We start from the raw sequence: 24,065 nt of genomic DNA, 5'->3' as shown, positions 1-24,065 counted from the left end.
GAGCGTTTAGAAAGCGATGGAGTTGTGTTTTCATTGGATCTTTCAGGTGAATTATGAGTGATATATTCCATGCAATATATAATTTTCAATAAATTATGTACTAGCTATGCATACGGTTAAATTAATATGCAAGCAGTACCATTACGTGCGTGTCTAAATAGAATGAAACAGCTGTAACTATTTATTCAACCAAGCCAGTAGCCATTGTACGTTATCCTACAGATATACTGTACCTACAACCTGTGATCTCAGCCTTACACACCTCTCACTGACACTACCTCAGGATAAATTGCTGTGTGGGAACCCGAACACATTTCATGAGGTATATTGATTTCACAGGACAGTTAACAGTTAACCCCTCTCGCCCTCTCAGTCTCTCTATCAGTCTAATTATAGTCCTCTTTACCATGGTAAATTGGTAAACCTGTGGCCCCCGCCTTTGTGAAGCTGCCAAGCTGGTGATGTACTGTACTGTATGTGTGGTGAGACAGGGAGAGAGAAACGCAGCAGAGGCAGTTTGAAGTATTGTCCAGCTAACCAGGGTATTCATGCATGGAGTGGACAGGACAGAGGAGAGAAGATTCTGCAAGCAGTGTCATTTCCCAAACACGTCTCTCCACCTTACACTACATTCTCCATTCAGAGACCTCAGAACATTTCATTCGGACTCTGTGATTGTCCAGTCCATCCTCGACTAGTCTTGTCTATTTTTTATTTATTTTTATATTCTTTTTCCTGATTTTTTATCAAATTTTTATCCCCCATTAGTGCTAATTTTAATTTATTTATCCTGGTTGCTGCTCCACCCTCTGCCGATCTGGGGAGAGCCGAAACTGGCTCCATACTTCCTCCGAGACATTGGCAGAAGCCAGCCCTAGTCTTGTCTATTCACAGGGAAATAATGTTGATGCTTTTCTCAGTCCAACAGTCAAGATCAGGGGTGCCCAACCTTTTTTAGGATGAGAGCTACTTACAACAAATAAGACTAGTCACAAGCTATTTCTTTTCCCCTTGTATCCCCCAAGGACATATTTAGCACATTTTAGTATTATATTATTTATTTAACATTATTTAATCATGTCATGAAGTTAAATACTGTAGATACAGGGTTAGCTATACTGTACATGAGTGGGATTTAGTTTAGGCATTAAAAATAAAATAAAATAAAAATAAATACATTTTGGATTTCTTTGGCGAGCTACTTATTGATAACCTTGCAAGCCAGCTGTCAGGTTAACTTATTGATGGACCAAGATGAACCGGTAGATCACGATCTACCTATTGGCTAGATCTCAAGATGCATCTGTGGTGTTGTTAGTGGAGATGACAAATCAATCATGGTAACATCCATAACCCTGTCATCAGCACTGAGCAGAATGACTGCAGTGTACTCGTTGTATACTGTATGTTCCCACTGGAACATGACGTCTGAGTGGTGTAAATATGGGGAAATGCTGTCAAATCCATAGCAGATGTAGAGGTGTCAGGGAGAGAGAGAGAGAGAGTACGGTATATGTGTTGATGCATGCATCTTTGTCTGATCACTGAAATGTACGTTTCTTTGAATGTGTGCAAAGTGTAACACGTGTGCAAGGCATACATCCAATTCAATGAATGTTATCAGAATGAACCTATAGCAGCTTCCATGTCACTCACACATGCAGCTCGAGAGTACCATCGCAAACAGAGGACCCTGCTGCTGGGCTGTTTCAAACGGTGTAAGTCCTGCCACAGAGCAGGGTGTGCTTTGGCTGATGGAGTGGTTGTTTGCTGTGCTGTCTGGACTGGTGAGCTCTCAGTGCTGAACTTACTATAAGTTAAGGGTCTATCTCTGCTCAAGGAGACACTTGTCATTTCTGGAACAGATCTTAATTGAATCAAATTATATATTAGACCTAGACCCCTTATTTTCATTGACTTTGGCCTGGTCACTCATCAGTTCTCATTCTCATGAATTGGTGATTAGAATATACAGTATTGATCCCTTTCACAATGTAAACAGCTGCTCACGTCTACTCTTTTACTTGCATACCTTTGGAATCAATTCCTTGTTTTTTCTTTGTTTGAGGTGGAAGTTGTATAAATTATATAGATAAAAGTATGGAATCATTAGACACTAATTGTGTATATTTTGGATTGATTGTGTATCCCTGTGTGCCATCTTGTAAATGTGTGCAGGAATGCAAGTCCTGGAGTGGAATGGCGTTCCTCTGACGGGGAAGACATACGAAGAGGTGCAAGGGCTTGTGGGACAACAGTGCAATGAGGCTGAGCTGTGTGTCAGACTGTGAGTATATTCTTTGTCACTTCATCTAGCTCCCCCCCCCCCCCCCCCCCCCCCATCACCTCTCTCTCTCTGCACCCATTTATATGGCAACGGTTCCTGCATGAAATGGCAAACCTTTGTTGTGGTTTGGCCTTCTCGATAATTGTAAACACTCTAGTATGCATGCCAGGCCAGTAGGTGGCAGTGTAACTTTGCAACTTAACACCACACATCTGGGTAAAAACGCTTCCTTCTACAGCGTGGTGAGTACAAACAAACATGGCGAAAGCATGTTCAAAAACAGATACTTTTGTCTGCACTCTGCACGGACGATGAAGTGAGGTTGTTACTCAGAGTGACCATGGACTTTCCTGGAGAACCGTTAAATAAACTCAGCAGAGTCTGCTGCACAAACAGTTCGATGGGCCCGCCATTGTTCTTGTTGTTCTATTCGCGCATGCCTATTAGGCTGAAAATGTAATAGCCATGCGCGAAGTGGGGCCGTGTCATCACAGTTTTCACAAGAATTGCATATATGAAGCCTGCGTTAGTTCATTCAAGACATGATGTCATAGTCGACGCCCCAGCTGTACCAGCTGACAGCCTCTGTTTGGTTCACCGTTTAACCAATTCTCCAATCACAGTCATTCTCACAACAAGGCGGTCCGTTTAAATAGGGCAGCCTCTCACTCACTGATCTGTTCCCCACCTTGCTGGATCCTTGCTGGATCGTGCGGCTGCTGGCAAACGCTTTGCCACCTCCACCCCAACCTCCACCTTTTAGATCAAATGCAAATGCTATCATGTATTGTAGCTCTGGAGTCTGCATGGCTCAAAAAATGAACATGTTTCCATGTCTTGCTTTTAGGCTCCCTCTTTTAATTTCTATGGTTTAAATGTATCTGGAATATTTTATTCCCATGGGGGATTCTGCTTGCGCTCCCTGCTCGGCGTAGCATGCTGCTGAGCCGAGTTCAGGGAGAATTAAATTAATTAAATATTAAATTAAATATTAAATTAATTCTAAGAGCGGAGCCTTCAACGCCAAACATAATTGTATGCATTATATTCATTTATGCAATAAATGGTTAATTCTATGACTTGAGTGTTCTTGAATGAATGCCAGTTTACGCGGTATGAACCCAGTTTCACAAGTTTGCCTTTTCAGGCCCCCAAAACACCGGGCAAACAAAAGGGCAAACCGCAGCAACCTTTTGCTGGTTAATGCAGGGACCGTTGTCATAGAAACGGGTCCTCCCTCTCTCTCATGCTCTCTCTTTCTCCTCTCCTTGCTCATCCTTCTCTCACATTTTTCTCTATCTCCTTTCTCATTGTCTCTCATCATCACTCTCAAATCCGTCTTCCTCTCCGTCTACTGCTAATCCAATCGCTGGTCTCTCTCCATTTCCTGCCTCTATCTCCCTAATGCTTTCTCCCATTCTTCTTCTCTCTTTTTTTCCACAGTCATTGATTGTCCTGACTTCCAAAAGCAGGATTTTCCACCTAAATCATCCGTTAATGTATTATGCCATGTGCACCCTCAGATTAGAACCCCATTTAAATATTTGAAGCAAGTCATGATTACGAGCTTTGCTGTCCACAGAATATCAATATACTGAAGGTGTGATTCATAGTTGTTTGGGGGCTTTCCGTCTCAAGTCTGACTCATCCGTCTATTCTCATCATCTTTCTTCTATTGACTTGACATTTAATATTTTTTCTCGTCTCCTCAGCTTTATTTCTTTTTTCTTTTTCTTTTTTTTTTACTCCCTTTTTTTATCGAGTTTTCATTTTCAATATCATATAACCCATTTCTCTCTACTCTTCAGTGATCTCAACATGCTGGCTGACCCTGAGGGTTCCCAGCACCTGGACCTTCAGGAGCACAGCAAAGGTGAGATCTCCCCTCTTCTAAACCCGGCGCCTTCACGACGTCTCTCTTTCTGGCCACTGTCACCCCTGCCTCTTCCTCTTTAGCATATCTTAATTACCTCCTAGCTCTTGCATTTTTTACACTCTCTTCTCACATTGCTTTCATCTACCAGTCTCTCCTTTCTCACGTTCTTTCAGGCATCAATTGTGGCCTATTTTCTTTGACTGCACATTGAACCATCCTGAGAACACTAGATTGTTCTCAAAAAGCTATACCACACCGTAGCGCCTGAATATCCGTCTTGAAGTTTTCCCTTCCATGTTTTCTATTGCCCTATTTCTATCTAAAGAAAGTAGCCTAGAAGTTAGAAAGGAAGGTTGTTGTCCAATCCCTGGACATACTGGAAAAATGTGGGTGGGGAAAGTGAGAGAATAATGCTCTCCCATCGGACAACTACTGTTGATGTGCCCTTGAGCAAGGCACTGAACCCCTAGCTGGGTGACGCCACGTTGAAGGCTGGGTTCACCCAGGCTGCTCAACCCCCAACTCCAGTGGAGCTGCTCAGTGGCCAACAGTAGTTCAATCAGGAGACTTGATGGATAAACAATGATTTATTACAATGAATGAATGTTACAGAATATTATGATGAGAAAGTTAGTTAGTCTTTGGAGCTTGACACCACTGGGAGATATCGAGATCGAGCTGGATCAGCTCGAGCAGCACGGCCATATATACCCCCCAGTGGAGTCAGGATACTGGTGCTGGTGAACCTCTTGGTGACTGATGGATCAGGGATTTGGCGGAGACGGGGAGGTGGTGGGTGTGTGTCAGCCAGCAGGATGAGAGAGACTGAATGAGACACAGAAAAGCATATTTATGCACACATCAACCATGTGATAGGCTGCCTAAAGGGGAGTGCCACAATGTGATAGGCTAAAAGTGCAGGTGAGCAAAGGTGTATAAGGTGATGTGTTGCTATGCTATTGGTTTATGGGAAAGTACGAGGCAACCACTGATTATTCAATTATCACCAGGAAGCTGACAGGTTACCAGGTGAGCAAGCAGGAGAAGTGCAGTGACTGTGGAACCGGTGAGGATCAAGATCGTCCTGTCTGAACCTTTGTTTATAAACTCCACTAGACTCACTGCCATAGCACTGCGAAGCTCTCAAGTAGAGCTTCAACGATTAGTCGATTAATCGATTAGTCGATCGACAGAAAATGAATTGCCAACTATTTTCTTGAATGGATTAATAGTTTCGACCAGCTTATTATTATTATTATTATTATTATTATTATTATTATTATTATTATTATTATTATTATTATTATTATTATTTTATTATTAAATACAATATTTAATTTGACATTTTAACATTACCAACCAGCTTCTTAAATGTGAATATTTTCTTGTTTCTTTAGTCTTCGTCTATGACAGTAAATTTATTAGGCCTGTTGGAAACCGGTATTACAGAAATAGTGGACTATAGTGTGTTGGCCATTTTCTACTAGTTAAGTTATAAGTTATAAGTTAAGTTAGTTATAAAGTTATAAGTTATAAGTTATCCTTTATTTATCCCCTTGGGGAAATTCATCCTCTGCATTTGACCCATCCTCTACTAGGAACCTTCCTAGAACTAGGAGCAGTGGGCAGCCACTGTGCAGCGCCCGGGGACCAACTCCAGTTCTTTTACCAGTACCTTGGTCAGGGGCACTGACAGGAGTATTAACCCTAACATACATGTCTTTCTTTGATTGTGTGTTTCTTTGATTACTACAGTAGTGTCCGAATTCTCAACTGTTAATTTGATTCACTATATAGTCCCACTATCAAATACCCACAATGCACTGCAATTTCTAGTGAACAGAGAATGAACTCTACATTTTCTCCCATACCACAAAGCAATGCTGTCGTGTTTACCATGGGAGAAGAAGAGTGAGGTAGTGTCCGAAACTTGTTTGATCGTTCCCCATATAGTTCACTATATGATAAACCCTGCATGGGGAATAGTGAGTGAGTGAATGAGTGAACCATTCTGAACACGGCTATCATCTTTGGGTTGTGGAGTGTTGGTCAGGAGAAAAGAAGACATTTGAGGAAGTAATCTTGGGCTTTGGGTAAAAAGTGATCGACATTTTTCACCATTTTATGACCAAATGACTAATCGATTAGTCTAGAAAATAATCAACAGATGAATTGGTATTAAATGATAATAATTGTCAGTTTCAGCCCCACTGTGCGTAACTGTATGCGTGTGAAGCGGTTTATCACTGTAAAAGAGCATGTGGACTCAGTCTCCACTGCCTGTGGCTGTACTGTATGTGCGCCCCCTCTAGGCGACAGGCCTCCCAGGTCTCCAGGCGTTGACCCCAAGCAGCTGGCGGCGGAGCTGCAGAAGGTGTCCCAGCAGCAGGCTCCTCCCACCTCCTCCACCTCTACGCTGCCTGCCCCCACCTCAGCAGCCTCCAGCCCCGGGCAGCCAGGCTCCCCCTCCGTCAGCAAGAAACGCCACAGCAGCAAGGCCAGTATACACGGGAGTTTTGTCTTGATTGGCTGAGGAGAGATATAATTGATTTTGAGATTATGTTGATCAGTGTTGTCTTAAAAAACTCTTTCATTTTATTGTTGGCTTGTGTGCTCTTATCCACCCCCCACCCCCCTTACTCTAACCAGAGTCTGCTCCCAATTTCCTTCTTTGCGTTCTGTCACAGTCTTCTTCTTATTTCTTATTTCTATCTTTTTATTTTCATTTTCAAGCACATTGTAAACTTTGCTTTACAAATGTGCTATACCAATTAAGTTGACAAAATGTGATAACAGAAAGCGGCCAAATGAGAGAAGAGATGTCGATGATCTATTTGTGTCTTGTGTACTTGTGTTTGCCATTTAAATGTGTATGCAGGAGTATCCTATAATAACAATTTGAATGTTCGTGTGTGTGTGTGTGTGTGTGTGTGTGTGTGTGTGTGTGTGTGTGTGTGTGTGTGTGTGTGTGTGTGTGTGTGTGTGAAAGAGAGAGAAAGAGAGAGAAAGAGAATGTGTGAATGAGCTAAATTGACCGTTTTCGAAGCAGCCATTTTGTGTCTAAAAGGCAGGGTAAACACAGGTACAACCAAAACATTAATGAGGTTTTCCAACTTCCAATCCGTTTAGGTGTTCCAGTGCTGGGGCCCTCCTTAATGTTTTGGTTGCACCTGTTTTTACCCTGCCTTTTAGACACAAAATTGATGCTGTGAAAAAGGCCCGTTGTGATGTATGTGCTGTAACCTGATGTGTGTACTGTAGATATATGTATTTGAAATTTTATTTCATGGATAGCCCCTTGAGATGAACCATCTCGTTTTCAAGGGGGTCCAACACAAAACAGTACAATGCAACATAAACAAACACACAACATACGATACATAAAGGCTCTCATTTACAGACCCACCCACACATCATTCCCATAACCCACGATACCCAGACAAAAAAACTATTTAAATTGATACAGCGAAACAAATCGATAATATATTCATCTATATCTATATCTTATTATATAAGATAACTATTATTATATAATAATATAATAGTAATATAATAAATGCACTAATATGGGCGTTGTATGTACAGTATATACCGTAAATTCCGGACTATAAGCCGCACCTTTTTTCCCGTTTTTTGGGCTTTTTTGGCCCCTGCGGCTTATATAACGGCTTATCTATGGATTTTTTCAAAAAAAAAAAAAAAAAAAACTCTCTTTTTTAGCACTCTTTCTAACTATAAATCCTATATAACTATAATAAGTTTTAATTTCCTCTCTTGCCCTCTTTTCACCACACTGTATGACACTGTATGACACTGTGTGCACTGTAAAAAACAACACAGGTGGTGTTGTGTTATGTTGTTTTGTTGAAATGTTAATAAATGGGAGCTTCCTCTACAATCCCCTCTGTGCATGAACCCTTACATATGGTAATTAAACATTAAAACACAAAAAAAAAAAAAAAAAAAAAAAATACCATTAAAACACCCGCGGCTTATAGTCCGGTGCGGCTTATATAAGAAAAAAATAGTCAACTTTGAAGGTGCGGCTTATACACCGGTGCGGCTTATAGTCCGGAATTTACGGTACTGTATATCAGTGGTTCTCAAACTTTTCCATGTCAAGGAACGCTAAACTGACACAAATTAGACCACAGACCCTCATTTGATAAGATTTTTTACTTTTAAATGTTTAATTACAGAAAATGTATGAATCCCATGATGAAACCCATGACCAAAATAGTCATACACTGTCATTGTGTTACTTATTATAGAAGGAATTATAAAGAAAATAAATGATTCCCCTTTTTGATGGGGACCCCCAGAACTCTCTCAAGGACCCCTGGGGGCCTCGGACCCCAGTTTGAGAACCACTGCTGTATATGATGCTATGTAAAGCCCTTTGAGACATGATGCGATGAGTGTCTCTACAAATAAACTAAACTCTCTTGTTTTACAGACAGCGGAAGGGGCCAAGACCCAGTCCCACCCCGTCTCTGGAGAGATACAGGTCTGTGAAACAACAGAAAGAAAGGATAGAGAAACTCCAGAAATTAAAACACACATTTAAAAAGATAGATGACTTTAATCTTCTTCTTTAATCTAATTAAAATCTTCCATCTTCCATTCTTTCTATCGCCATATGCATTCGATGCCATTCTAATCCATTGTGCTTTTGTCCTGCAGCTTCAAATCCACTATGACAAGCAGCTGGGCAACTTGATCGTCCATGTCCTCCAGGCCAGAAACCTCGCCCCGCGCGACAACAACGGCTACTCTGACCCCTTTGTCAAAGTCTACCTCCTCCCAGGGCGAGGGTGAGTCCAGGGTGTGCAAACTGCAAGCACACCCCAAATACTTAAGGATAGGAGACCTTACAAACTGTTGCCTAAGAGAGAAAAATATTCTCAATTTGGTTGATTTTGGTTGATGGTAATGTGGATAGCAGCAGTCATGATAAAAAGTAAGTACTCTCAGTGTCGATGATAAGTAACTCTTAACAGTATTACTGTATGTGGTGACAGCTTGTGAAGAAAAGCATTATAACATAACATACAATTATTGACATTCATAAGAGGAAGGTTCAGAAATGTTTTTATGTTTTCCAATGTAAGTGTTCAGGATTGTGCTGTGTTCATCTACTGTCTTTTTCAGCTGTTTTTAGAGAAGGAATTTGAGTGCGTAATACACATGCTTAGCTTCTCCCATTGAAATCCAGGTTTCATAGGCAGCTATTTTGTTTAGCTCAAACCGAATTTCCATTCATTTTTAAAATCGATTTACAATTGATTTTGGCTTCCCATGTCATCTTTCAGTGTGCAGCACATTACCTTTCCTTGGTATCAATTCCATCCACACCACTATAAACTACATCATCAGATCTGTTCAATGTTTTATCTAGTTCCAGTAGGCATCATATGAAATGAACTTGTTAAGGGACTCATCAATATTGAACAACAACTCAAACATTATGTAAATCATATAGAGTTGTTAATGTACTTGTGTTGACGTTGTCCCTGCGCGTGTTCTAGGTGCCAGGGCACGAAAAATCAATAGCTCTCATATTTGCTTGTAATACGATCCACACTCCCTCCTAAGTCTAGGCTCCTTTTTCACCGTGATTGCACTGTAATGTAATTGGCCTTCCCGCCTTCTCTGCTCTATCTGGGGTCCCTCAAGGTCCACTGGTGTTTTTACAGGGGCCATTTCAGATAGAAGTGGTCACGTAAGCATGCACGTGTATACGCTCCCTGTGTATACACGCACAATCTCACAGCTATCAGAGCACCAACGCTAAATCTGTACAGAGAGCCTTTACAGTTGCATCACAAATCTACAAGCAACCACGACTGCCGCCCATCATGATTCCAAATTTAGATTGTTGTGACACAGGAATGTTGTCTACACATTATTGCTTGAGAGGAGTCACCTCAGTTAACCTGAACGGATGCGTGGTGTTTGGCTTTGTTAGCAAGCTAACTAGCCAGCAGTCTAATGTAGCAGAGATAATAAAGCTAATGTTGGCATGCAAGCCATTGACGCTTGCAGATACATTGTGCAGTTCAGCTGTGTTTATAACAATGATAGTGATGGACCAGATGATTTCCTAGCTAAAAGGCTGACACAAAATTGATCAAATTTATTAGTGGCAAAATGATTTGTTCCCTTACAAAAATGGCACAAAAATGTACCACCTCCACTATGGCTGCCAAGGGGTGTGTTATGCCACCTGAAAGCCCTCTATATATACATACCCCCACATACGACACACATCCTCGAGTACTCTAAAATCCACCGACACAGCCACACCATACCAGCTCAGTGGCCTTGTGGTTTGAGTGTCCGCCCTGAGACTGGGAGGTTGTGAGTTCGATCCCCGGCCGAGTCATACCAAAGACTATAAAAATGGGACCCATTTGCCTCCCTGCTTGGCACCCAGCATCAAAGGGTTGGAAATGGGGGGTTAGATCACCATATGATTCCCGAGCGCGGCACTGCTACCGCTCCCCCAGGGGATGGGTCAAATACGGAGAACACTCAGGTGTGTGACAATCAGTGGCACTTTACACCACAGGCCCTTGCTCTCGCCCCAAGTCTGGACACAGACAAAGCAACACATGAAGTCTATTTGGTAGCCTACCTATCTAATCCTCTCCCCTTCCCTCACACACACACACTCTCTCTGACACCCCCACCCTCCCTCTGACTATTGTTTCTGTATGTTGTTTTCTATATTTAATGCATGCTGGACCCCCTCAGTCAGGTCATGGTTGTCCAGAACGCCAGGTATGTGATTTGCCCACTCTGATTATGCCACTTTGGTCCTTTGGTTCTGTTTTGGTTGAAAATTTGGTTGTCAGTTGGTCAAGGTTGCTGATTGGTCGGCGTTGTTTTTTCTAACTCTAATTGGATGTTAATTGCTTGTACAAGTCAATTAGGTCAGCCCTGCTAACCCCCTGTTCCCCATAACCTCATGATGTTCCCTGCACCTTTAGAGTGTGTGTCTGCCTTTGCATTTTAGAGCAGAATCTCCCTTTAAACCCTTAATATTAACATCTGCCCTTCACTTTAACATAATACATACAGTACACTGTGCCAACGATAACCTTTTTCCCAACTAACTGTTATGTTTTCCTGATAGATGGCCTCTTTGTGTTCCTAACCATTGTGATTTGACACCATAACATTGCGCCGTACACCGTTTAGGTTGTTCTCGTTATTGTGGTTGAAATCCCTCAGCAATGTTCTACATGGTGCCCCAGTACTCTGTACACACTCCCATTATTTTGTTTATTCCATCATCGAGTTATGTCTTTACTAAACTAACTCTCACACACTTACATGTACATACTCTATTGTACAAATCTCACACCAAAGCCTACACACCACACCACCAAAAAAAAAAAAAAAAAAAAATCCATCTTAACCAGTCATTTATTCTAGTTCAATGAGGCCGCCACAACAATTCCGTTGTTTCTGATGCAAATCAACTTTAGGAATTCAAGACTTTTTCTTGAATGAAGTGTTATTTTCTTGATACTAGTGGAGTGATCTCCCTATTATGTGTCATTTTAAGATACTAGCACTTGTTTCTAGAAAATCCCTGAAAGAAGTGAAACTGCATTGGAAACAAGTGAAGTTATCTCTCCTCATTAGCATAGGTTTTCGCTTGTTTTAGGAAATTCGTAAACTAAATGACATGATGGACACAAAAGATGGACTTTTTCTTTTTTGCAGCACACCCTAACATTTGACCCTGAAGTCTGTGCACGGGGACCCATATATCGTGACCATCCACCAAACACTGCATCACACTCATCTCCCCCTCGACTGTGACATTGTGCCCGACACCAGTATGTTGTACTCATTGCATTGTGGTGGTCCCCTAAACGTCTACTGTATGGCCTGTCGGTGATCCAGTAGCTCTGTGATTTATGTTCCCCCAGTGCTGAAAACAAGAGGAAGTCCAAACACGCAGGCAAGAGTCTCAACCCCGAGTGGAACCAGACTGTCATCTATAAAAATATCCACCTGGAGCAGGTATGTGATGTGGACTGCAGGGTTGTAGTCAAGTCACTATCTCTGAGCAGGTATGTGATGTGGACTGCAGGGTTGTAGTCAAGTCACTATCTCTGAGCAGGTATGTGGACTGCAGTGTTGTAGTCAAGTCACTATCTCTGAGCAGGTATGTGATGTGGACTGCAGGGTTGTAGTCAAGTCACTATCTCTGAGCAGGTATGTGGACTGCAGTGTTGTAGTCAAGTCACTATCTCTGAGCAGGTATGTGATGTGGACTGCAGGGTTGTAGTCAAGTCACTATCTCTGAGCAGGTATGTGGACTGCAGTGTTGTAGTCAAGTCACTATCTCTGAGCAGGTATGTGGACTGCAGTGTTGTAGTCAAGTCACTATCTCTGAGCAGGTATGTGGACTGCAGGGTTGTAGTCAAGTCACTATCTCTGAGCAGGTATGTGGACTGCAGTGTTGTAGTCAAGTCACTATCTCTGAGCAGGTATGTGGACTGCAGTGTTGTAGTCAAGTCACTATCTCTGAGCAGGTATGTGGACTGCAGTGTTGTAGTCAAGTCACTATCTCTGAGCAGGTATGTGGACTGCAGTGTTGTAGTCAAGTCACTATCTCTGAGCAGGTATGTGGACTGCAGGGTTGTAGTCAAGTCACTATCTCTGAGCAGGTATGTGGACTGCAGTGTTGTAGTCAAGTCACTATCTCTGAGCAGGTATGTGGACTGCAGGGTTGTAGTCAAGTCACTATCTCTGAGCAGGTATGTGGACTGCAGTGTTGTAGTCAAGTCACTATCTCTGAGCAGGTATGTGGACTGCAGTGTTGTAGTCAAGTCACTATCTCTGAGCAGGTATGTGGACTGCAGTGTTGTAGTCAAGTCACTATCTCTGAGCAGGTATGTGGACTGCAGTGTTGTAGTCAAGTCACTATCTCTGAGCAGGTATGTGGACTGCAGTGTTGTAGTCAAGTCACTATCTCTGAGCAGGTATGTGGACTGCAGTGTTGTAGTCAAGTCACTATCTCTGAGCAGGTATGTGGACTGCAGTGTTGTAGTCAAGTCACTATCTCTGAGCAGGTATGTGGACTGCAGGGTTGTAGTCAAGTCACTATCTCTGAGCAGTAGGGGTGCTCCGATCCGGCTAAGCCACGATCCGATCTGATTCCGATTCCTGGGGTCACGATCCGATTCCAGAATCGATTCTCGATTCCAACGATTCTCGATTCCAGAATCGAGAATCGATTCTCAATTATGTCGTTTTATATTGCAATAACACACAAAGGTAAATATAAGACAAAAAATGACAAATGTATTAATGCTGAACTTCAAATTCAACTTCTGTATTACAGTCAGGGCCTAAATTCATTTTGCAAACTAGGGGGGAATTCCCCCCTTATGTTCTTCAGATAAGATGTATTTATAGGCTGGGGGGGATCTGTAGACTTTTGGGGGGAATACATTAACCAGAGTTCTTAAGTGCAAGAGGTGGTGGCACCGTGGCAGTACAGTACACAAATGACATGAACATTTGGACACTTATTCAGCCGGTATCTTGCATGTTGTGTTCAGGTGCACTGTAAAAACTTTTTTTTTTTTTTTTTTTTACGATTTTAAGAATCGATTCTTGGGAGTTTGGAATCGATCCAGGAATCGTGGCATTAAGAATCGCGATCCTTTCAGAATCGATTTTTTGGAGCACCCCTACTGAGCAGGTATGTGGACTGCAGGGTTGTAGTCAAGTCACTATCTCTGAGCAGGTATGTGGACTGCAGGGTTGTAGTCAAGTCACTATCTCTTGAGTCCGAGTTGAGTGTCGAGTCCCCAGTGTTTGAGTCCCAAGAAGAGTCGAGTCCCCGTTACCGGAGTCTGAGTCCGGACTGGAGTTACTGAACATGAGCGTGAATCCACATGTAGGTGGAACACACGTGCCTGCCCTTGCATGAAATTGAATAATGTCACTGTATCTTATCCCACATTATTAGGGCATATTACAACAACAACAAAAACATTCTTTATAAATTAACAAGTCTGAGTCTGAGTCTCCAACTTCCGTTTTTGAGTCCAAGTCCAAGTCATCAGTGACTAAGTTGAGACACAAATCCTGAAAATGAGTCCAGGATCGAGTACTGCTGAACTCGAGGACTACAACACTGGTGGGCTGACACATTCAGATAAACAGATGTGGACACAGGTATGCAGTACAGGCACACATACAATAATCCATACAAAAAATAACATTGGCAACAATTATGACAAATGAAAAAAATACCTCCTGAAAATGTGCTGATTTTCCTTACTGACTGGAGATATATTGTACTATGCGTTTAGGTGCGTGTGCGTCCGTTTGGAGCATCAGTCGTGCACATCCTATCCAAATTAACTCTACGTGTACCATCCAAACGGACACAAGATACGCGAGGCAGCCATCATGTGCATGGGAACGCGTAGTTGAAAACATATTTCCGCCCTAAAGCCTTTGACAGATGACCAATATGAAAGAAATGTGGAGATATCTTTGGTCGTGCCTACAAAAAGGCTCGTCTTGCGTCGCGCAGTGAGATAGGTTGAAAGATGGCCGTTGTCACAGTCTTGCGACCAAAGATAGCCTAGGATGAATTCTGACACTGTCAGAAATTTAGCCTGACAACCAATAGAAATGCTACATGATCATATCAGTATATAGATGCTAATGCTAGTAGAGAAGGCTAATAAATAGTTGACGTTACCTCAAGCTCTCTTGCAAAATTCTCTCTCGCCTCTGTTCCCGAGCCACGAACGGGTCCACATTCTCCTCCTCTTTGGATGTTTTTCCATACACATAAATTCCACTTTGCAAAGGCTCCATTCTTGCTAAGCTTTGTCAGTTCATTGTTGACATTTCTACCAGTGCGCCAAGTCTGGCGCACATTTTTTGATGCGTAGCTGCGGTGCGCTGCTGCTGATGACGTTTGATTATTGACTGCTGATTGACAGGTATGATGGAGAGATGTGCATCGTAGTCAGTACAGTAGGTGTCATCATTGCACAGTCTACACACATGAAACTTGATACCCTACCCAAGTTTATTAGATCCAATGTTGCACAGTGTGGCCACCAATAAACTTATAAGATTGCTAAAATCTTACAGTCTGTAGGCGGCATAAGAGACACACGCGCACGCACACACACACACACACACACACACACACACACACACACACACACACACACACACACACACACACACACACACACACACACACAAACTAATTTTCTCCTCAATACAGGCTTAATCATACATATACACTCTATTTCTAGATCAAAACAGAGCCACAACAGAGATTTCTGCAATCCCCATAGACTTTGTGTTAATTACCATCACACTGTGGTTGACCTCTCTTGAATATTCTGCTGCCTATTTGTGAGGGTGTGTCAACAAATCATGGCCTTTTCTCTGCTGCTAGCTCTCGGACTAGCGATGTGGAACTGCTCTTAATGTAGATCTCCCCCCTCCCCCCTGTGACCGATGGGAGAATAATTTTAGCAGAGCAGATGGACATTCCGATGGGATTCAATTAATCCATTTTAGAATCTATTTTAGATTCACTGATCCAATATCAATCAGAGCAAAATCTATCCACTGCTTTTTTCTTGTGTGTGTACTTTTTGAACGTCTGCTGTTACTTGATGCTGAAATCAAATGTTGTTTCTCTAAGGTTTGCTGTGCCATTGATTTTGTTGTGTTACTCAGCCAAGGTAAGATACTGTAAGATTACACATTGTTTTCACTGTGTGTGTTTCAGCTGAGGAAAAAGACCCTAGAGGTGAGCGTGTGGGACTACGACAAGTGCTCCTCTAACGACTTCTTAGGAGAGGTAAGCCCCCTTGACGGTGATACCAACTTCAGCATGCCGGGCCTATCAATAACTTGATTGATTAATTTGCTGTCTGTTTTCCCAGGTCCTCATTGACCTGTCCAACACCACCCAGCTGGACAACGTCCCGCGGTGGCTCCCCCTGCAGGAGCAGAGCGAGGGGGAGCACCACCGGCGCTCCCACTCGGGCCAGGGCCGACAGCACTCCTCTAAAGCCTCCTCGCAGCACTCCTCCCCCAAAACCACCGGCTCCGCCCACGATCAGCAGGAGTCGCCCAAATCATCCGTCATCAAGAGCCGCAGCCACGGGATCTTTCCCGACCCGGCCAAGGGTAGGACACCATGACATTCCCTCACCTGCTTGACTCTGTCACCGCCATTCCCTAACAACCCTCTGTGCTCTACTGCTTTTCTACTCTGCTTTCACTACTCTTTCTCTCTTTAGACTTCTGTTAGTTTTCTCTCTCTCTCTCTCTCTCTCTCTCTCTCTCTCTCTTCTCTGTATTTCCCCCTTTTTCTCTGTGCCTTCCTCTCTCTGCCTGTTTCTTTCTCTGTGTATACATATCTTACCAGGTCCCACTACTACCCATTTTTGCTTGCCCATTGTAGCTTCAGCTTCATGCTTTCCTGTGATTTATTTTGTTTTATTTGTTATTGGGTTCCCATGATTCCACACAGCTCAGAGGCCTAGCCTTAGCTTCCCCCTATCTTTCTCCTAACACTGAGGGCAACATGGTCATGGAAGGCTTTGAACACTCCCCTAACTTAACAAGAAATGTCCCTCAAATTATGAAGATGCCACCAGATCACAAGGCAGTTACCATCCTAGCTAGATATCTCAGTGGCCGGCTTATCTATGCACCATAGACTGTACACAAACGTTTACAGTCTGGTAACAGCCTCTAAGTTCCCTAAACTAAAAGGTTTTTTTTGTTTGTAATTTGCTGAATCTGGTTGTTTTAGACATGCAGGTGGCCACTATCGAGAAATCTCACAGTCTGGTTGTTTTAGACACGCAGGTGCCCACTATCGAGAAATCTCACAGTAGCCCTGGCACAGCGAAGCCTTCCAAGTCCGAGGGCCTGAGCCAAAGCCACAGCCACGGACACAGCCAGCACTCTCGCTCGCACGGCGCTTCACACTCCAGCAAAAGCGCTTCAAGGCAACAGCATCAGGACAGCGGCACTGGAAGCGCCGGAGGCGTTGCCATGGCAACGGGCGATGCCCCTCAGCAGCCACAGCAGCAGCCGCCGCAACGCCTCCAACCAAGTAAACCAAGACGCAAATAAAGCCTACGCAGCATGGCCTCCTCGCGCTCATCTGTTCCACCTTCTGTTGTTGTTTTTTTCCTGTCCTTCCCCCCCTCTTGCTATTCTCGGTTTCCTTCACCTTTGTACCTTCTGGTCCTCTCCCCCTTGTATTCACAGTGTGTCCACCCCTCACCGCTTCTCTTCTGTATGTACTCAGTGTGTAGAGCCAGCACCTCACTTGTACTGTAGCACACTGTCTTTCACCTCCCTCAGTTTGACCCCCTTTCCAATGGACCCAAAGAGGCATCTAGTATAGGTTTCTTTATACACTAAAGGCTAGTTCAACCTGAAGGGAAACTACAGTATAACGTATATATATAAAAAATACTAAACATGTTATAAATACTGTTTTAAATATGAATATCAGATTAAACTAAACAGAAATATTTAGTTTTACTTAATGTTTAAGTAAGTAGATTTTTCTAAGTTGTTCTAATTTGCTTCTTTGAAATAATTTAAATTGATTTCAGTTTTATCTGAGTTGAAAGGAAGTATGACTGGGGGTGGGTGGTGACCAAAATTGCCAAATCTGAACCATGACCAGCAGACTTGCAGGACATAGGGGTCAAGTCAAGACGCTCTATCAGTCAGAGCACAGCCGCATCGCCCGGTCTCAGATGACTAACAAATGAGTAACTTTTGCTGCTACAAGCCCAGGAGTTCATCAGGAGAACGTTTGGGTACTTCTATGCCCATGAGACACATTACTGCAGCCAGCTGTTGTGGATTGATTGACTGATCCAAGCAGCAAAACAGAAGAAAGTTGCACTCCCATCCCCTCCCCAAGATATCATTAACCTCTATTGTTTTTTATTTTATTTTTTAGCACGTTTTGATTTCTGTTGTATTAACAAAACAACAACTGGCTTTCCTGACGCTCCTCCACTGTGCATGGTCCATTGCCCCACCACCCCCCCTTTTGTTTTGACTACCACCGGACACACACTGCACCTCAGTAGACGCTGCACACCCCGCCCCTTAGTGACATGCGGGCGGGGGGAATGTGCACCGCGCACTGTGGCTGCATGTGATTGACAGTCAAGCTGGTTGCCATGGTGAGGATATACCGCTCTCTGAGTCTCCATCTTGCTTCCATCTTGACCCTTGACCCCACCGGCCATGACCTTTACCTCCTGGCGTGATCTCCCGACCTGCGCCTGCGAAAATAAAAACAGCGCCCGCCCAAAGCCAAAGAGGCCGTCTCTCTTTGAGGCACCAGAGACACAGCGTAGTAGGCGTGCTCACCATTCAGAGAGCCCAGTCCGATTGGCTGCCTGCCCTGCCATCGGTTGTGCCGGCCAAAGGGAGCAGAGCAGACGGCAGACACCTGACCCTCAGGAAAGCCATGTCAGAAGAGAGGCCGCAGACCACCGGAGGTGAGCGCTCGCCCAAGACTCTCCTCTCTGTGGTGTGACTGAAGCACAGACTCTCCTCTCTGTCGTGTGACTGAAGCACAGACTCTCCTCTCTGTCGTGTGACTGAAGCACAGACTCTCCTCTCTGTCGTGTGACTGAAGCACAGATGGAGCGAGGAGAGAGAGAGAGGATGGGATACTACTAACCAGTGTTGTAGTCGAGTCCCAGTCCGACTCGACTCCAGTCTGAGTCCTGGACACATTTTCAGGACTCATGACTCGACTTGGACTTGAGCACTGATGACTTGGACTTGGACTCGGACTCGAGCATTTATGCATTCGGACTTGGAAGTTGGAAACGAGGACTCGGACTTGTTAATTGATAAAGATTGTTTTTGTTTTTGTTTGACTTTTTGTAATAGGCCCTAATAATTTGGCATAAGATATTAATAGCTACCAGTATATTGATACCGTGAAATTATTAAATTTTGTACAAGGGCAGGCACGTGTTCCACCTACATGTGGATTCACGTTCATGTTCAGTAACTGGACTCGGACCCGGACTCAGTTAACGGGGACTCGACTCACACTCGACTCAGTCTCTTCTTTGGTGACTCAGACTCTTCTTTGGTGATTTGGACTCGGACTCAAACACTGGGGACTCGAGACTTGACTTGGACTCGAGATATATATTGACTTGACTACAACACTGCTACTAACGCACACCTGCAGAAAGAGAGAGAGAGAGAAGTCTGTAAGGCTAATTAAAAAAAAAGAGATAGAAAGACAGGAAGAGAGAGAGAGAGAGTTGCACTCAGCCACTTCACCAGAGATTCATGCAGAGAGACACAATTGCTTAACGGCCGCCAACACAGTTCACTAACACCAGGAAATGAATGTCTCCAACTGTGATATGATTAATTGACAGTTAACACTGTCTGTGCCAATTCCAAAACTGCTGCATCACGACTCCCCATTGGTTCATTCAAATGGTATTAGCGAAGGTTTTCCGGTCTGTCCGTTACATCGTGTTGAGCGGCCCGAGAGAGAAGCGTGTCGGCATGGATCCTGTTTTACACCACATTCACGCATTTCACATCATTCATATCCTACCGCACTGCCTTATCAACTGTTGGAGAGGAATGGCATCACTTTGTTGAAGTGTCCAAACATTTACATAGAAACAGTCTGCCTTTTTTAAGGATTACATCCAAAATGTAGTACATATAAACAGGTGTATTAAACTGCTATTAAAACAATGGCTCCAGAAACGGCCTTTTAACTCCACACAATATAAAAGTGACTGACATGGTCGTAATTTCACTTTGATTAGATGTTTTAACTACACCAATAGTGTGAGACAGAGAGTAGTAGTACAGTAGGTTCCTATAAACATCTAGTACTTTCATACAGATAACTAACAATGTCAGTAGGGTCTACGTGCCCCTTGTTTGGTCTTCCGTTTACATGTATGTGTAATTATTCTCTGGATTTATTTGTCTGTTTCATGTTAATGCTTTCTATGTGAGTTAATAACTATACTGTCTTGTCTTTGTCTGAGAGAAAGATGCTAAGTACTGTTTGCTACACCACATTTGTCCACATGCTTCTCGCTAGTCGTCAGTGTTTGTCTGCTATTCATTACACTTTAGTTTGGTGTGTTTTGAATAAGCTTCCCTTACCCAAGTTAGAGAGAATTATTATGGAATTTTATTTTAACTGGTAAAGTTAAGACATAATTGTTTTTTAATTGCTCAAATAAATAGTAAATTGGTGTTTAATATTGCTTCTTGGCCCTAGTTTGCACATTCTTGGCCCCTATTAGAGGTGCGGTTTTCCTATCTGTCTCTGTCTTTCTGGTGATGGGTGCGGTCGTACGTCCACACAGCTCGGTCGAGCTACAGATCCGGTGATGCCCCGGTCACCGCTGCCTCATTGGACAGCGGTCTGAGCGGCAGCGCCTACAGCCTATTGGACGAGGAGGGAGAGACAAACGAGGTGGACAGTGCCATCTTCCATGTGCCCCGATTGTGAGTTGGCTCGTTCAGTTCATTAAAGGGCCTGTTCGTTTCACACTTGTTGATGTGATGTCAGTTTTGGGTGCTAAAGTGAGTAATGATACAGCACGCAGACAGCCCCTTCACTACTCTCAACACTCTATCACACCTCAATCAATCAATCAAACCTTTATTTAACCAGAAAATAAAAACCCATTGAGAACGAGGTCTCTTTTTCAAGGGTGATCTGGCCAAGAAGGCAAAAGCACGTTTCACGTCGTACAAAATACACAAGTACAAATACATATACAAAAATTTCTGTCATTTGACCACCATCAACTCAAAATGGAGAACATTTAAGACAAATTGAAATGATCTAAAAGACCAATGCAATAAAACAGTACAATCAAAAGCATGCCTCATCAACATGAGAGACAGCTAGTAAAAAGTCAAGAAGAGGAGTGCTACACCTCAAAGCAGGAACAGCAGGTGGCAAGGACCTCAGCTAGTTTTTGTTTAAAACTATATAAAGAGACCAGAGAGGCCAGTTTAAGGCGGGTTTGAAGGTCATTCCAAGACCAAGGGCCAAAGTAAAAAAGAGATCTCCTGCTTACATCAGTCCGCGCGGGTGGCACTCTAAAGCGCACCCAAGCGCTGGATCTGAGATTCACAGAACTCTGAATCAGTTCGAACTTAGAGCAGATGTAGGGTGGAAGCTTGCCAAGAATAGCCTTGTAAATAAAGATGTACCAGTGTTGCAACCTGCGTGTAGCAAGTGAGGACCAAGCAACCAAAGAGTAGAGCGTGCAGTGGTGCGTCCTATATGCTGAGTTAGTAATAAATCTCAGAGCAGCATGGTAGAGAGGGTCAAGCTTAGCCAGGGCAGTGGGACAAGCAAATCTATATACTATGTCACCATAGTCCAGCTGTGACAGAAATAAGGCCGTAACCAGCTGTTGGCGGGAGGAAGGAGAAAAACACGCTTTTACTCTGTAAAAGAAACCAATTGTGAATTTGAGTTTCTTGACTAGGACATCGATATGGTGTTTAAAATCCAGGTTCTTGTCCAGCCAGATGCCGAGATACTTATAGGTCTCAATAAACTCAATGGGGGTACCTTCAAGGGTGGAAATAGAAGGAGAAGCAACAACCGAAGACTTAATTGGAGCAAATACTATACCCTTAGTTTTACTTCCGTTCAACAACAGTTTCGATTTCAGGAGAGCATGCTGCAGAGAGTCAAAATCAGACTGTAGAGTTGCAACAGCAGCGTCAAGAGAAGGAGCACAGGAATATAGAACGGTGTCATCTGCATATATGTGATACAGGGAGTGGTTAGACAGATGATCGCAGATATTATTTATATACAAAAGAAAAAGAAGCGGTCCCAAAATCGAACCCTGTGGGACCCCCTTTTCTAATGTAATTGGATCAGAAATTATATCACCAAACCTGACACACTGTGTGCGTTCAAGAAGATAGCTCCTAAACCAAGCAACCACATTTTGACCAAAACCTACCTTTGAGAGGGCATTGAGCAGAATGTGGTGGTCAACCGTGTCGAATGCTTTAGACAGGTCAATAAACAAAGCAACACAAAATGACTTTTTGTCAGTAGCGGCCTTAATGTCGTCTAAGACTTTCAGGCACGCGGTCACAGTACTATGCTTGGTTCTGAAACACCTACTTCCAATCAAAGCAATAGGGTGTGATATTATAGTTGTATGGTTTTATAACTAGTACCATGTTGTTTTCCCCTCAGTGGAAAGATCCCAAATGGCACAGATGCGATGAAATCATCCATGGGACACACTGATTCAGAAGGTTAGATGTGTGTGTTTGTGTGTGTGTGTGTGTGTGTGTGTGTGTGTGTGTGTGTGTGTGTGTGTGTGTGTGTCTGTCTGTCTGTCTGTCTGTCTGTCTGTCTGTCTGTCTGTCTGTCTGTCTGTGTGGGTGGATGCGTGCACGTGCATGTTCACAACTGCTTGCGTTGATGCATTTGGGTATTGGAGAAACATACTATACCAAGATTTGCAATGATTTAAGAAATTGAAATGCTTTGTTATGTTGAATACTTAGGTAAAAAGAGGGAGATTATACACACATCACGGAAAAGGTGCAATTAAGGCTGGAGCAAAAAATGCTGCATAAATGAAAGAAGGTAGAACCTGCACACTTGCTCACAATGCCAAAAGTTTAATTCAAAAAAACAAAAGTTTTCGATCCACACTGGATCTTCGTCAGGTCAGCAATGTTTGGTGGATGAAGAATGCCCATATATATAGCACACCACAGGCGCAGTCATAGGCTGATGAGCTCTATGCTGATAGGTGGGGGTGGCACAATCACCACCTCACAGGGTGATAGCACATCCACACATAATTGATACAATTAACCATGTAAAAAAGCCCAGGGAAATAGATAATAAAATGGAACAAAGTGGGCTTAAAAGGGAGAACAATATACAAACAACAATGTAAGAATATAATGCAAAATACACCAATTAAAATCTACATTACGCCATTATACATAATATAAAGGTAGCAATAGAAGTTTTAAATAGAAAAATAGAATCATTTGGAAAAGGTTTAATTTTATAAATGTTTTAAAAGGGGGGGCGTAAATATATTATACGTATCTAGATGGTTCAAGGCACAATAAATAAATAAATAAACCGAACACTAGAGAAAACATTAGGAAACAATCATAGGGGCAGTGATAAAACCTCCTATACATAGGCACATTTACAACTGTTTCGTTTTATTAAAGGAAGTGTTTTATATCGTACTCTTGGTTCAGACCTCTGGGTGTGAGAGTCTGAAGGTTAAAGATGTGAAAACTCTGGTTACAAAGTAATCTCAAGTATTCTACCATTTTATGGACATTGCTCATTGCAGTATATAGACTTAAACTTTTTAGATCATTAGCAAATTCCAATGTTACAGAGAAAATAAATTGCCCTGTTATAATGAAACATGCTTTCAACATAGGTAGGCATTGCAAAGGTTTAATCCTGACCAGAAATGGTATCCGCATTGAAAAACATCCATCACTACTGAGCCTATACATGCAGTTGCGTACATTATGTGTGTATGTCACTATTTCCATTTCCAACGATTGACATTCTCCCTCCCTGCGTCACTGCCATCATAAGTACTAGGCCTATGCAGTAACACGTTATTTCCATCGCTCTCTCTTTACTGATTTCTTTCGTTCTTACCTCCCTCGCCCATTTGAGTTGTTATAATATGACTAGTGTTCATTTGACAGCAGTGACTAATGTTAACGTGACAGCAGTGGCTGACACGACAGTCTGGAACAGCGTGACACGACCTGAGAAAGATAGAAAAGAGGGAGTTCTCATGGACTCAG

General features: G+C 42.9%; 1 protein-coding gene across 1 annotated transcript in view; it reads left to right on the top strand.

The window, feature by feature from the left end:
• The window catches only part of pcloa (piccolo presynaptic cytomatrix protein a), a gene marked incomplete at both ends in the record, with an annotated part of 90,960 nt that overhangs the window by 62,788 nt on the left and 4,107 nt on the right, over positions 1-24,065 (top strand). The window contains 13 exons of the mRNA XM_083662139.1: positions 2,179-2,287; positions 4,096-4,160; positions 6,476-6,664; positions 8,624-8,670; positions 8,847-8,977; positions 10,920-10,946; positions 12,107-12,200; positions 15,961-16,032; positions 16,118-16,364; positions 17,044-17,301; positions 18,518-18,718; positions 20,585-20,726; positions 22,456-22,517. Coding sequence (XP_083518265.1) covers positions 2,179-2,287; positions 4,096-4,160; positions 6,476-6,664; positions 8,624-8,670; positions 8,847-8,977; positions 10,920-10,946; positions 12,107-12,200; positions 15,961-16,032; positions 16,118-16,364; positions 17,044-17,301; positions 18,518-18,718; positions 20,585-20,726; positions 22,456-22,517 — 1,644 coding nt within the window. The remainder of the gene's footprint in view (positions 1-2,178; positions 2,288-4,095; positions 4,161-6,475; positions 6,665-8,623; positions 8,671-8,846; positions 8,978-10,919; positions 10,947-12,106; positions 12,201-15,960; positions 16,033-16,117; positions 16,365-17,043; positions 17,302-18,517; positions 18,719-20,584; positions 20,727-22,455; positions 22,518-24,065) is intronic.

The sequence above is a fragment of the Poromitra crassiceps genome, assembly GCF_964638095.1.
Source record: "Poromitra crassiceps genome assembly, chromosome: 2".
Taxonomy (NCBI): domain Eukaryota; kingdom Metazoa; phylum Chordata; class Actinopteri; order Beryciformes; family Melamphaidae; genus Poromitra; species Poromitra crassiceps.
This window is presented reverse-complemented; position numbering and strand designations above follow the sequence as displayed.